This window comes from Anopheles arabiensis, chromosome 3 (genome assembly GCF_016920715.1).
Source record: "Anopheles arabiensis isolate DONGOLA chromosome 3, AaraD3, whole genome shotgun sequence".
In the NCBI taxonomy this organism is placed as follows: Eukaryota; Metazoa; Arthropoda; class Insecta; order Diptera; family Culicidae; genus Anopheles; species Anopheles arabiensis.
The window spans coordinates 30707845-30722859 of NC_053518.1; the positions used below are offsets into that span (position 1 = coordinate 30707845).

General features: G+C 42.6%; 1 protein-coding gene across 3 annotated transcripts; it reads right to left on the reverse strand.

The window, feature by feature from the left end:
* Positions 1 to 424: 424 nt before the first annotated feature.
* On the reverse strand, positions 425 to 15015 carry LOC120904684. 3 transcript variants are annotated; one of them, XM_040314898.1, is made up of 6 exons: positions 14819 to 15015; positions 13727 to 14013; positions 5899 to 5979; positions 2590 to 2688; positions 1518 to 1579; positions 425 to 1444 (listed from the first exon to the last, which is right to left on the reverse strand). In XM_040314898.1, exons 2-6 carry the CDS (start codon positions 13839 to 13841, stop codon positions 869 to 871), a joined length of 933 nt encoding a protein of 310 aa, XP_040170832.1. In that variant the 5' UTR covers positions 13842 to 14013; positions 14819 to 15015; the 3' UTR covers positions 425 to 868. The 3 variants fall into 3 exon arrangements, with proteins under 3 accessions (XP_040170832.1, XP_040170833.1, XP_040170831.1); XM_040314899.1 differs by having other exon boundaries at positions 13727 to 14049; XM_040314897.1 differs by having other exon boundaries at positions 14595 to 15015.

The following is a 15015-nucleotide window of genomic DNA, read 5'->3' on the forward strand; positions in this document are numbered from 1 at the left end:
AGAAAGCATAGAAAGGTTTACAAACAAACGAATGTAGAACAACCTGTAGCGAAGCAGCACACATTAATGGCGGAGCAGCGAGCTGGCAACAGTGGCACAGTGCGGAAAGGCTGCGGAAAGGTGAAAGAGCATCACACGTTTTGAAGTAGAGATTGATTGCGTGAATTTGTTACTATATTGTAGTTCTACAACTAGAGAGTAGAGCCCCTGCCCGCCCCGAGTGCAGTGAACACGCATGACGGGGAAGTGCAAGCGCGAAACGAAACGCACTGTGTGCTGGATGAAGAGGATGCTGGGATGTAAAAGTAGAGAGGCAAAAACACAGCCCAACAGCCCACATATGTACTAGACAAATAATAAAACTATTAAATGAAAACTCTTAGTAACTGTCTTTGTTTCTCCCCTTATCTTACAAAAAGCTGCATTTTCATTACTTTTTAGTCCCGTCTTTGCTTTATTGCTATTATTTGCCTTGTTGTAGTTTCGCTCTATGCCTTGCACATCTAATAAATAAACCCTTCCCCTCGTTGTGTTTTCCATTCCTAGCTAACACTTTCTTGCAACGTTTCCGTATTTTGTTCTTCTTTGCAACCTAAAATAAGTACATCCCACTCTGGTACGCCGCAACTGCCTCAACAATCCAGCCAATTCGAACACCGTTAACGTTTACAAAATTTTAACAATACACAGACGCACCTTCGAGCCGCATCCGTAAAGGAAGGTAAATAAATAGTATCAATATCACATCCTAAAACCGCGAGAAAACTATTTACAAACCACCGTGTGTTGTCCACAACTGAACCTCTGTTTTCGAAGGCTTTTTTTAACAAATATAATACACGATCCACTGTGAGCCACTGGGCTCCAATTAGTCCAACGACACGTCCGACAGCTGGGCCGTAATGCGTTCCTTGTCCCACTTGCTGACCGGTCGATTGGTACGTCGTCTTACATTCCTTCGACCACTATCGACCGTTCCGCGTGCCCGTTCGCTTGTCGTTACCGGGGTGGCTGATTCCGTTGGCTGGACGGTGGCGCTTGTGCTGGCAGGAACGTCCGGTGTAACAACTATCACTCCCGGTTGCTCGTCGGGCTGGTTGGTTTCCTCCTTTGACGCTTCCCCGGCTCCACTGCTCGTATGTCCTGATCGGGCTTCGTTGGGCATCGGTTTGAACGACGCAACGGTCGGTTGGTGTAGTGCCTTTAGCTGACTGATCCGTGACTCGAGCACTTCCGCCGGAAGTGTACCGATCGTGTCCTCGTACTCGCGCTGCTTGTTCATCTCGTACAGCTGCTGCAGCTGGTTGTAGGCGCCCTCGTTCATGATCGGTGCCGGTGGCATCAGCGAGTCCCGCAGCTTGTCCTTGTTGAACTGCTGGCGCTGTTTCGTCTGCTTGGACCAGGCCTGCAGCCAGGAGGTGGAACCACCGGGACGGGTTGGGTTCTGGGATCGGAAAAAGAGAAAGGTTTTAGTAAGAGTTTTTAAAGGTATTGAAGTTGAATGCATTGTTTCATACCCTAACTGAGTTGGCATACTCGTCATTGTCCACGTAACGTTTGCTGCTGCCTGCTGCTGCTCCTAAAATATAAAATAAAATAAATGATCAAGAAAGTATTTCATGAGGCACAGATTGTTTTAAATCTGAATATCTTCTGTTTAAATTTTTCACTTTAGTTTTTGGATAAGTATTCGTATCTTCAAACATTTTGAACTATTTTTCAGTGTTTACTTTTAAGATCGTGAATGATCTTGTATCTTGCTCTTCAAAGTCCTTAGAAACAAATTGAAATTTAACTATTCTAGCGAAGCATTTGGTACTATTCTCCCCGCAACTAGTAGTTAGAGTTAGTTTAATCTAGAGTTACGTAGGACCAAAGTCTTGAAAGTTGTTGACATATTCATATCATCAACAGGGCGTTCAAGGAACAATTTTGTAGGAACAGTATCTTGAAAGTATGTTTGACCTCCTGTTGTATTGTTGTAATTTCATTACCTTAAAAATAACTCTCCGTGATCTCTCAAAATGCTTTATGTTTGAAGAATTTTTCATTCACTTCTTGTCTTATGAACCTCACTCTACTTGTACTTCAATATCTCCCTTATATTTGCTGATAGAAGAGAACGCATCATTAAGAGTTAAAGTATTAATTTTCATTTATTAATCTTGAAATTAAATCAACGAAAAAGAAAATCAATATCCTCAAAAAAGTAAATCAACACCTCAAAATTGAATTATAGTAATCTACCCTCAATTACATATAAAATAAGTAGAACCTCAAGACCATCATCAAGGACTCAATTTAATGAAAGAGATATAAAGACTAAAACTTCAAATTTGTAACACAACTTATAAAATCTTTGAATTATGTTTTTCAACCCCTAGTTCACTGGCAGTTACGGACAGTTGCAAACATTTCTGGGTGCTCTAGAATAGTCTTTCATAGTGGAATTAAAACCAACACAATGACGCTGACTTTCCTTGATGTTGAAATTGTTTCTTGAAAGTTATTTAACTGCCCTGTTTAAAAATCGAATTACTTCATGAACTTGAAAATCTTGCTCTCCCCTTGCCCCTTTAAATCACTTACCAATTGGTCGCGTATTAAGCTGCGGTCCCAGTTCCAGCTGCACCTGAAAGTCGGCATGCTCACCGAGACGGAAGCCAAAGCCTATCCGAGAGTCAGTTCCTGTTGGCGGGGTCGGGAGGAAGAGGAAAGAAGAGGTGAGAAAACATCATTGAAAGATCAAAGCTCCTCAACGGAAGTGAAACCGAACCGGTTAAGAGCCGGTAAAGCCAGACGGATGGGTAATGGGTTGCAAAACCTAGGACGATGTTGATTTTTTTTTTGTGTTGTTGCGAACCTACGCCAGCTATTGCCTCACAGGCCTGTTTAGTCAGAGCTGTAGACGAGAAACGGTCGGCTATAACTCTTCCAAGGACAGCCTTGAAGCAAGTTCTTGGTTTGGTTCGCTTCGGTAATGAAACCGTGCCCCTTCCAGAGTTTCAGTTCAAGATTAATTAAACTGTTGGAAGGTTCAGTTACAAGTTTAAGTGACTTGTGTTGATGAAGTAACTTCATTTCATGGAGCCACTCCAATCAATCTCTTTTCACTTTCAATTGTTATTTTTATTGGACGTGAAACTGATCCCAGCTTTGTTTGGGATTTGATTACTCCTGCAATTAATATCAATCAACCTCTAATTAATCAGAAGGTATGCCTTCCAGCATATTAAAAAAAGAACGCGATACATATCTAACCGCCCAACAGCCATCCGATCGCAGCGTGAGATGATCCGTCCGAGCAAGACATTTTATCGGATCAACACGATCAATCACGATCAATCCTTCCCGAAGCTAGGGAAGGAAGCAGCGTGTGATCTTCAAATGACAAAACTTTCCACCGGACAACTATGGACCTTGGGCAGACGGCATAGGTGAAGTTTGCTCAATTTCGTTTTCACTGCCTTCCGTTTTAAGCTGAACTTTGGGATTGGGAATGGGAGAAGATGGCACACAGATGTCGTAATAGCCGTAATTGCTGAACGATCGTTTTACTGTAATTGCTTAGTTCCTGCATTTCTCGTTGCAAACGATCACGATGCATGGGACTCCCAAGACAAAATCTATAATTTTAGAAAAGCCTCACCACCGGATTACAACCCATCCGGGTTTGTTTTCTGTTCAAATCCCAATTAAATGTAAGGAAGCAATTGATCTCAAATTTGCTACCCCACACCCGTTCGGCTCAAACCACACCCAAAGCACACCACTAAACTCATGCTCCCCAAGCTGTAAAAGTACACAGCGACATGCGACACAGCGAGTTGTGGTCCAAGCATGATGTTTATTTGTATGCTTCAATCCCTACGCTCCTTCTTCCAGTATAGGCCCCCGTGAACGATCACCACCCCAATCCGTCCGGATGTCTGGCGGTTCGGCCGCCCCGGACGGATGCAAACAGAAAGGGAAAGTTGTCCCACTCGTCGTCGGACTGACGACGGCTCGTTTGTACTACGCGCCCGTTGTGGCTGAGTGTGTGTGTGTTTGAATGCCATTTATCGTCATTCGGTTTGTGGTCAACAACAACAACAACGACAGACACAACTTCCAATCAAGGTTTTACATTTAATATGAAGAAGAGAGAGAGAGGAAGAAAAAACACATACAATCACACACACATGCAGAGACTTCAGGCGGTTGCGATTAGCATTTTTGTGCAACCAGGTGCATCCGCTGTTGAAAAGGGTGAGTGAGTGATCGACTTTTTTTTCTACTGCAGCCAGATGCAGAGGCAGGTGAAGCATGATGTCCAATGATGCCTGAGTGTGTGATTAGCGTTTGAGCGGTATTAGATAGAGGGGAGGATTAATAAACGGATGTGATTACACTTTATGTTTAAGGAGCTTGTATGACTTATATTATTGAATATAAAAGCTTTACAGGGGTTTGCCAGGGGTTCTAATAGTTGTGGGACACTTCCCTGACTCTTTCATATAGGAACTGAACTTCACATTATGGAAATTGAACTCCATAGCACCTTGTTTGTACAGGCTCCTTGGAAATTCCTATTGCATTTGTCCAACAAGAGTGCTATAGAGTCCAATTCCCATTACATTAAGTTCATTTCATGTAATGTAATAGAAAACACGGCAACATTCATAAAAAAATGTACAAAATGAAAATATCTCATGTTAAATTCTGTTTTACAACATATTGATCAAATAAATCTAAAAATCATATTCAGCCAAGAATTTGATCAAATCCATTTGCATTCAATGTTTAAAATAATTTTTTTACATTGATCATTATAAACCAAGTTGATCGTATTTTTGGCATACTTTCCAACCTTTGTTTTTGATGCTTTTTTAACCTCAGTTCCAGATGCAATGATAGTGGTGAAAGTGTTGTTTACAATTGCGCCTAAGGGGACTGTTCGTCGTGATTATTAGCATGAGTCATTTGTGGCGCATTGTCTTGAAAGTAAGGAAGCCCAGACGATTTTAGTAATTTAATAAAATCTTATTTTACTTATATTCATTTCCTTATCCTTGTAGTTCATCTTTGTACCAATAAATCAAATAATTTCCATAGAATCATGATTACAGTTTAATAAATCATGCTAAGATTTAGTAAAGAAAGATTAATTTCAACAGGATATTGTCTAATTTGAACACGTCTCTAAGGTTGTAACTTGATCAACACCTAAAACACTTCGCAATAACACTGCAGTGAGCAGCTTTTATGTCTCTATGGCCACCTCACATCCGGTTTGCTTCCAAACGGATCCATTCACGCCCACTGCACCCTGTGAGTCAGACAATCGAAGCTCAACTCTCACCCGAGAAAGTGTCACTTAAACATGACTCGTAGAGGAGTAGAATCTTACTTTATTTTAATAGGAAAAAAATCCCATAAAACGTCACCCATCTCCTCCCAAACAGACTGTTTTGTTGACCTGCAATCTGCGCGCCAATCAGCAAAACAACAGTCAAAACAACAAGCCGCACCGCGATGGCTTTGGTTTTCAAAATTACGAAATTAAGCACCCTGGCCACCCATGGGAGGAAATAACGGACCGAAAGACCACCGCCCGACCGTCTTGACTATTCCTTATACCCTCGTACGCATCTCTTCCCATTTCTTTCGTTCGGTCGGTCACCATTAACCCCCTTTTTTGCTTGCCGGCACGTTCCCATCTTTCGGCTGCGGCCGTTCCCTGCAGGTCCCTCTCAGATTGATCAAAATTACATAATTTGTGCTTCCCGAAATGCTTCCCTCCGCTCGTACGCTGCCCCTTCTGCCGGATTCTGCTGGAGATTTGCATTCCGGCCCAGAAAAACCGGACCTCTACGTGCTTTGGATGGATGGGACGCTCTCTCTCCCCCGTTGTCTTACCTTTCTTGATCGGTGGAATGTTGGAATAGACCAGGGAAAGTATCGATGGCAGCTCCTCCGGCACGATGAACGCATTTGTGACTGTGTGGAAGAGAGGAGAGAAGAAAAAAAAAACAGAAGTACAAAGAAAATGAGTAATGACAGTAGAAAAGAGAGACCCGCCCGGACCCGGACGGACGTGGTCAGCGGAATTACACGGGCGGATAAATAAGTGAAGATTTTAATAGTCCAAACGGTGCGGCATACACACGGGGCAAAGTACTTGATTTTGGGGTACGGGAACAAACACGAACGAAATGAATGAAGATGAACCTGGGGAGCGCGAAAGGAGATGCATTAAAGCTAGGCCTTTTTTGATTAAATTATTCAACCGTATCCGTTGCTTTTCGACTTTTTCCCCCGAAATTGTATAAATGTACCCTTTCACGCTGTTTGGATGTGGTTTGTTTTGCACACACACACAATTTCATGATTATTTTTCTGTAGGTATGCATAAAGTAAGCCATAAAGTGCAATAATAGTTATCATACTCGGCGGAAAAAGAGAAGGTACAAGATTTCTGCCATTTTTGCAGATTTCTTTCTTCGCTTTTGTGATTGCAATCTGGCAATTTTCACGACTTTTTTGCGACTTCACATTCACCTGACGGCAGAAAGGCTTAACTATTTGATTTATTGCTTGACAAATGTTCCATTGTTTCAGCGGCTTATGGTAGATTATGTTTTGATTGTTTGTTTATACATTTATCGTGGAAAGCATATTTTTGGTTGAGTATTTTTAACTAAATAAAATAAACAGAGAAACAGAGACAGCTTTAACTAAGTCCGAGAAGAATTGTGTTGCAAAAAGCTTAAAATAAGTTTAAAAAGTAAAATTTTAACATCATTCGGCCCATTTCCCATTTGAGATCGTAGGCTGAATCATTCAGCCTATCAAAGTGAATTTACATGCAGGTAGGCCTATCCCAAGGTGTATGTATTTGGAAGGGTCATTTTTATCGCTTCTTTTCCTTAATGAAGATTTTAAGAGTGTTTTGTATATTCGTCAAGTAACCTGAAAGCCTGTTTGAGAAAAAGTTTTCACCCATCCTGTCAAAAAGTGACGTTCAAATTTGGTTATACAAAACATGCTATGGGACCATACACTTTGATTCTATATTCCACCACATGATCGCTTTAATACACCTTGGGATAAACTCCCCACCACCTTGTTTTCCCATTTTTTCGAGTAGGCACTCGAATCTAATTCTAGCTTTGAGGCTAAATAATCTAGGCTGAAAATCGCAGGCTAGCTTTGTGTGTGGTTTTGTATGGAGTGTTGACATGATTTCAGTCTCCAACTGTCAAACTCCATAAAAAAGCTGACTAGAATCGTGAAGGGCCCCATTAACAGTGAGTAAGTCAGTTGAAGCTTTTGAAATATCATATTATATTTCAAGATTCATATGGCAAGATTGGTTATTTATATTCATCTTTACCCTATTTACACTTTTTTATAATTTAATGTAATAAATTCAATTCGGAAGAGAAGGGGTTCCATGCGAATTTCATGGCCTTTTAAATAAACAATACAATATATTATTGACTAAAAAAATATTGCAAAAAGGATGTAGATGTATTCATTTTTAATATTTGTCAAAAAAGGTTCCATAGACTACTCAAACCTATTTTGATTCAAAGACAACTGCCTGTCTTCAAGCCATAGCATTTCCACTTAGATACTGCATTCATCTCAATTAAAATAAAGACACATTACCATCAACTCCAATGGTCCCAGTGCGCTGTAGAAAGCACCCTAGCCCAACATCGATCAAACGTGTCGAACATGATCATCATGATCATCATCATCTTCATCATCACCATCCTCAGCTGTAGCGCAATTCATCTTCAATGAACACCTTCAAAACTCATCTCATCCTAATAATGACGTTAAGATACCTTTCTTCAAGTGTTTCTTCGCTTTGCTTCGGTAACACCATCGACAAAAAAACGCTTGTATTGATCGTTTTCAAACGGTGCTGTAATTCGCATTCAACAAACTCACTCAATTACCCCCGTACAAGCAATACGGCTATGGTTATGGAGGGCACAGACAGTCTGCTCATTTATCATGCCACTCCATTCAAATGGTGTTTGAAATCGCTGTTTTTGGAGATGATTCGAGAAGCAGCCCTACGCATGATTAATGGCAAAAGGGAAGCTGCAAACATTCTGGACAAATTGTGCAGACAAAACGAAAAACACAGCCCCAACCCAACAACAGCACAATAGTGCCACAGTGCTGGTGGCGTGAGAAATCTTAAATTGAAGTCATTTTTCTTCGATCGATCAAGCAAACCAGTTTCGGCCCCGGCACAACCCTGACGCATTAGTGGCGCGTAAAAGGATCTTTTACTAGTCGGCCCGCCCGCGGCCTGCCGAGTGGCCACCGGACTGCATCCATCAGACAAGGTCTGCCACTGCCAAACGGATGGCGATTGTAAAGACCTTGGCACGGCGCGAAGCAGCAAAAACAACGCGCGTCCGAACGCGCTGCATAACGAAGGACTTGAACGGGCGGATAGAGCAGGAACCTGTTCCACATTTCTTGGGTTGTGTGCTGAGTTGTACTACGATTTAAACAAATTCACCACACACATACACACACACAAACAGACAATTTGCACGATTGTGGGAGGGATTGATGTGTTCCGCGTGTAAGTGTGTAAGAGTGCGTGATGGTATGTGTGGTAGGGTTAGTTGAATTTTGGAGTACTTCCAAGCGTGCAGCGAGTGCTTAGTTTGTTGCGGCTGGTTTGGGTTGAGTGCACAGTAATAGAGTGGTTTGAAAGTGAAAACTAATCGATCGGTCACGAAACTGATTAAATCAGTTCGATCAAAACCCCGAATGCCACCTGACGTTGGACGGCCATGGGGTTTAGTTCCGCCATTGTTTTTTTTTGGAGGGATTGTTAAACAAGATTTAAAATGTATTTTCTATTCAATGTGGAAACGTGGATTGAAAAGTGAATAGAAATACGGGAACACAAATTGAATTCAAAACACCAATAAAATCATTTGGCAATAAAATAACAAAAATATGTCATTTTATTGCAATGATCTATAACACAAAACACAATCATAAACGATCATCTGATTGTCTGGTTTTCCTTTTCATGACAGCGGTTGGTGTAACCATAAACCACAAGACCACTACCACACAAGATTGATGCAAATGTTGATGCAAACGCACACGATGCACACTTCACTTCTGTTAAACTCTCAGGCTGCAAAGACATTGCTTGGAGACAATGTGGGTCAGCAGCACTAACGAATAGCAGCGAACAGCCTGCTAATGGCACACCGTAAAGTGCCTAGTCAATATCCATCCTAAGAGGCCACTTTGGCCACGTTGATGAGCGACAAACAGGTGAAATCGTAGTAAAAACCTCGTTAAACACGTGTTTTAGTCTCGTTGAAGGTGGTAATGCTTGACGCAAAAGCGCATAAAACAAGCGTAAGAAGGGCTTATAATATGCTGTTAATATGTTGATTATTTTCCATTACTTTTAATGTGCAGTTTTATACGAAAGAGTTGATGCATCAAATATCTCAACCATGCGATCAATTTATTGTATTATTCCCAATAATTGTGTGCTGTTTAAGATGAAATGTTTCAAGCAAAGCTGCCTGACCTTTCCTCACGACCCTCCAGAAACCTAAAGTAAACTCGTTCTCCTTCCCATAATAAATTGAATATTAAAGTATATCTCCGCTTCATAAAATGCCTTTCACAAGTTCTACCAAATTAATTAACGCTTCCCCGTGCCACCTCCACCCGTAACGCCCTTGTTACGCAATTAAGAGTGATTTTTTTATACCACAACCTTACCCACTTTTTTTTAGTTCAACGCCCCTCGTTCATTCGCCGATCGCACCCTCGGATCAATGCGCAAAGGGGCTACCCGGTCAACGCATGATGCCGGTGTGACCTTGCAAAAGCTAAAGCCCCGACATCTTCCACGCGCGAACTGGGCTGCATTTAAGTCTTGTTTTTTTTTGTCTCGCTACCAAATGGACGGGAAATTGTTTAAAACAGATTCCACAAAAAAAAACAATCAAATTGGAGCAAAAAACGACGCCTTCCTAAATGAGGTTACACTTTGTGCACGGCTTGTCTGCCGGACACGAACAGCCGGGCAGCCTCCAGGAGAAGCCAACGACGATGATCGTGATGATGATGAGGTTTGGCTAGTTTACTGACGATTACGATTATCGGGTTTTGTGTCATCATGCTGATCATGATCATGCTTAGCTCATACCTTCAGGGGAGGGCCATCGGGAGGGGTTTGGTCAGTGTAAATGGAGGCTTCCACCACGTGCCGAACCTGTGAACGGTGTCAATGTCGTTCGTGGTTTTTGGGATGTGTTATTGAACTGCACAAATTATCTCACGCAAACCGGTGCGTTGTTTTAGCATTCATGATGCGTAGGGAGCATAAAAAACCTCCCCTCCGGTCATAAAACTCGAGGTCGAACTAGAGGTTTTGCCAACTCTACGGTGCAGTTGCTTCCCAAGAAAGTTCCACACAAAAAAGATGGGAGGAGAATTGCAATCATCAATGTGTAGGCATTTTCACACAAAACCGTAGCTGCCACTTTTTAGCATATTGCTGCACGCTTCTTTACACTATACAAGCATTCAATTGCACACAATCATGCACTCGTGGGGGAACAGCATTAAAGTCACATCATTGAACGATCGTGTCACATTGTATGCAGCTCTTCTCAAAGGGTCATCGGGGCTGCTCGGGGGCATCATAAAATGCCCCTATAAACTTCTTCTCACAACCATAAATCATGCAATCGCGTGCAATCGCTGCTGAAAGTGCCGTCAGCATAAACATGGTGCATTGTACACTGCGGCGTGTAATTATGGAAATTGTGTGGAATTGAAAGTGACGACACAACATCGCAGTTTATGTTTAAATGAGTTATAAAAGCCCTATTGCAACCTGTTTCATGTAAATCCTCCTTATGTAATTTTCTAACATTGTAATGGTTCATAAATCCACTCACTTAGTAATGATTCACTGCCTTTAATTATTCCCCCCAAATAGGCACCAATCAATCAACAAACACTTTAGCCCAAGGGCTTCATTTTCACATTCCCCAATAGCTGGAAATCTACCCCGGTGATCGGTGGCACAAGAAAAGTTATTTCGTTTATTTCATCAACGGGACAGTCCCACTGGCTTTAAGACACCTATTAAGACACCTCCGATAACTAGCCACCACCAGGGCAAGCGATCCGATCGGGCATTATAATACGCACCTTCGATTGCGTAGCAGCCAACCATCATCGTCAAACCCCAAAACGATTGCCGCTGGCAACTTCACAGCTTCTTCTAAGCCGTAAGCAATCGGAGCTAAACCCCAACAACTAAAGAAGCCGCTTCAATACCGCTCCGCGCCCAAAGACGCACCTGCGTGAAAGTGAAAACGTATTAGCGTTGATAAATGTGCCCACTTGTTCGGTGCGCAGTGGGCACCGTCTTCCTCATCTAACGTGCAGCTTGGTGCAGGTGCCTGTGCTCCTACCCATCAGCATAGCGGGTGCTAATCAAATTAAATATTACGATGGACATCGCACGGTGGTGCTGATGGATTTGTTGAAAAGGTTAAAATATTGTCCAATTTAGGGTGGAAGGCGCATGCGTAAAGCAAAGCGGCCGCTCCGGGTACGGTAGCACAAGCTGTCACCTTTTTTCTTGTGTGCTGAACACCAGCATGGGCAGACCAGCATGGTTTGAAATGTGAAAGATGACTTCTTAATTGAGGGAGAGAAAAATAAGCCGTAAATCAAATTTATTTCCTGCGCCAGCCTTACTGGGACGATGCAAATGGAAGTGACTTCCCTTTCATTGAAGTGCAAACAATCGAAGAGTTTGAACGGCCCATAGCGGGATGCTTTTTAGAGGACCAATAAAGGGAAACGGTTTTAGGAACTGTGATACAACTTAATTAAGACGTGATTCATCTCGGATGAAAGTATGCATCTTATTTATTTTTATAGCAAATCCTTGTCAGGGCACCATATTTTGAAAGATTGTTTGACGAATTGAAACAAACTGTTCATGCAATATATAAACTGTCAAAGTTGATCCTGGTCATGGCACCAATATGAAAATGTATTATTACTATTTAAATAAAACAGATGTTCAATATTCTTATGAAACTCTGAAAAGCTGATTAGAATATGAGCTGTATTACTACAATTCCATGCAAAATTTACGACAAAATTCATGATCATGTCATCAAGAACAGTAAATATTGAATTAATTAAACATAGCTAAATCAACATTGAAATAGCTCAATCTATGATAAATGGTTTTTTTCTTCTTTTATACTAAAAAAAAATACAAAAAAGCAGTTTTATTACAATTTTTAGTGCAGTTTTAAGCAGAGTTGCAATTTCTTAAAAGTTTTTAACGTAATCCTGGTCACGGCACCACAAACGCTAAAAAGTATTAGTAGTTGACACGTAAATCGGTAAATCCATAATTCTGACCTTTTCTTTTCCCAACCATCGGGCTGAAATTGAAAAGCCTGTCAGTGGAGCAGTATTCATCATCTGGGATGTATCCATGTGACAGTTACGGTTCGTCATATTGGATTTCAACAGAATTTAAGTTGTTTTTAGGCTGTTTTCTGTCAATTTCTTCCAATTCTTTGGATGAATCCTGGTCACGGCACCAATCAATATAAAAACGAAAATCATTGTGATGTACAGATTTGTAAATCTTGCACTCTCCTATGCAGAGGACATGATCATTTAAAGTGAAGATATGGTTTCCTTTCTATTTCATATGCTATTCCATAATAAGCTACAATATTTTTGCATCATTTACGCTCAATATCGCACAAACGTCAACAGGTATTGTGCAATTCCTCAAGATATCCAATCAATCAGCATCGATCGCTCTGTTGCTATGTGCGCCTTAGCACCGAACCCCTGCTCATCAACGATAACAAACGTCACAACGAGCATGTGCTTGCAGAAAAGCTTCCACGCACCAAAAATCCCCCATCGATTTGGCCTCCAGTTTTCTCGTTTCACCTGTCTCTTCCGTACCGATTTTAAGCACGCATCGATTGCACAATTCCGGTGCTTTCTTTTGCACCGAGCAATTGCATGAGCGGAAGAAATTATGTGTGTTTGTTTATTTGTTTGCCTGAAAAGGGGTGATGTTTTGTGGAGCATTTTTTTTCTCCCGATTGATCGAAAAAATCGATGCACCACCATATCTCGAGGATCGTTTGGCAATCGATACAGTAGAGTGGATAGGTGTTGTCACTCAAAATAAAAATGCAAAACTTAGTTAGTTATAATAGACAAGGCAAAAGGGGAAAAAGGGCTCAGATACTAGTAACAGCGCCCCGGTACACTCTCCTTTTTTTCCTTTCGATAACACGCGTTTTCCGTTCCGCGTTTCCGCACCGAACGACAACGATCGTGCGCGCGCTCGCTCGGATACGCTGCACGCGCACGGCGAAGGGGCGAAGGAAAAACCCGTTTTTTAAAGCACGTTCATTTCCCTTCCTTTCATTTTCATTCGCACACACACACACACACACACGTAATGGCACATTGCTGGTGCGCAATGGGAGTCATAACTGCGCAAACCTGGCTTGACTTGGCTGCGTGATTGAGTCATAGTTGGTAGGTCTGGCACCTCTACTTTTTGTTTGCGGTGACCTTTGCAACAGCGCTGTATGCTGATGAAGAAAAGCCCCATTTCGGATGATTATCTTCTCCTGACCCCGCTGGTACACCTGGGCACACTTACATGAGACGGCATCAAATGCCAGCAGGAACAGCAGCAGCAGCAACTGTCCCGGCCCGGCCGCCAACGGTCGAGGCCTCCGTCTCGCACGCAATCCAATTAGCGCTCGTTTCATCATCTCGCTGCGGCGTATCACGATCTTCCTTTTTGCCGTGCCGCGTTGACACCCCTGAGCTGGAGAACGTTGTTGTGTGTGCGTTGTCGATAAGAAAATGTACGATCGCCAAACACTCTAACACCAATTCGACACAATTGCGCACACCATTTTCCAAAATTCACGCAGCGGCTGCCTTTTTTTTTGGTAGACGAAAGGAAAAAAAGGAACACTTCACAGTGATAATCAGGAATCAGGGGCAACCACACACACACACACACACACGCACGTCTAAAGCACTGCACCGATTTTACTTCCCCTCTAGTAAAAAATACTGTTTCACCCCCTCTATCTCTCTCACCCATACACACTGCTCCAAAATTTAGGGGTGAATTTCTTTCGCTCAAATCAATCACCTCGTTTGGCTGGTGTGTGCAATTGCTTCGATGCGCAATCCGGTGGTCCGATAAGAGGTGCCGCGTGAAGACCCTCTCGGCGGTTCCAAGGGGGAAAAAGAGCAAGAGAGAGAGACCGTGAAGAAAAAATAACAAAACTTTCTCACTGCGGAATTTCGATTTCGAGCCGCAATACACTAGCTCACCCCCCTACACACACACAAAAGTACACACACACACACACACACACACACACACACACACACACACACACACACAGATAGACGCGGTTTTGGGTCTTCGCGGTTCGTCTTCACGATCAACCCCTACGATCAAGCAGGCGGGGTGAAACGATTTTCTTTATTGCACACGGCGCCGTTACCCAAATAAATACAAATGAACGCCGAAACCGAGCACTTGATCACGCACGCACACACGCTACGCGATCGCGGGTCGGTATGAATCTCTCCAGGTCAAGATGGTAGGGTTGTTTGTGGGGCGGTAGAAATGCACGCAAAAATGACAACACACAGTTTGAGGGATGACAAAAAAAGCACACCGACACAGACACGAATGGACAATTTTGCAAGTGGTCTCGCAACCAACCGATCTTGTGATGTTGATGAAGGCGCGATGATCGGTGTGGCAACCGACTCTTCGAACTGGGGAAAGAACTGCACGCTGCGGCAAGCGACGAACCGCTCGAGTGGTTGGATGGCGAGTGACTGAAAACTGGTTGGGTTTCGGGCACCCGCGTACGCATTCGGCACCGACCCGGTCGGTGGCTCTCGCACACACTCTCG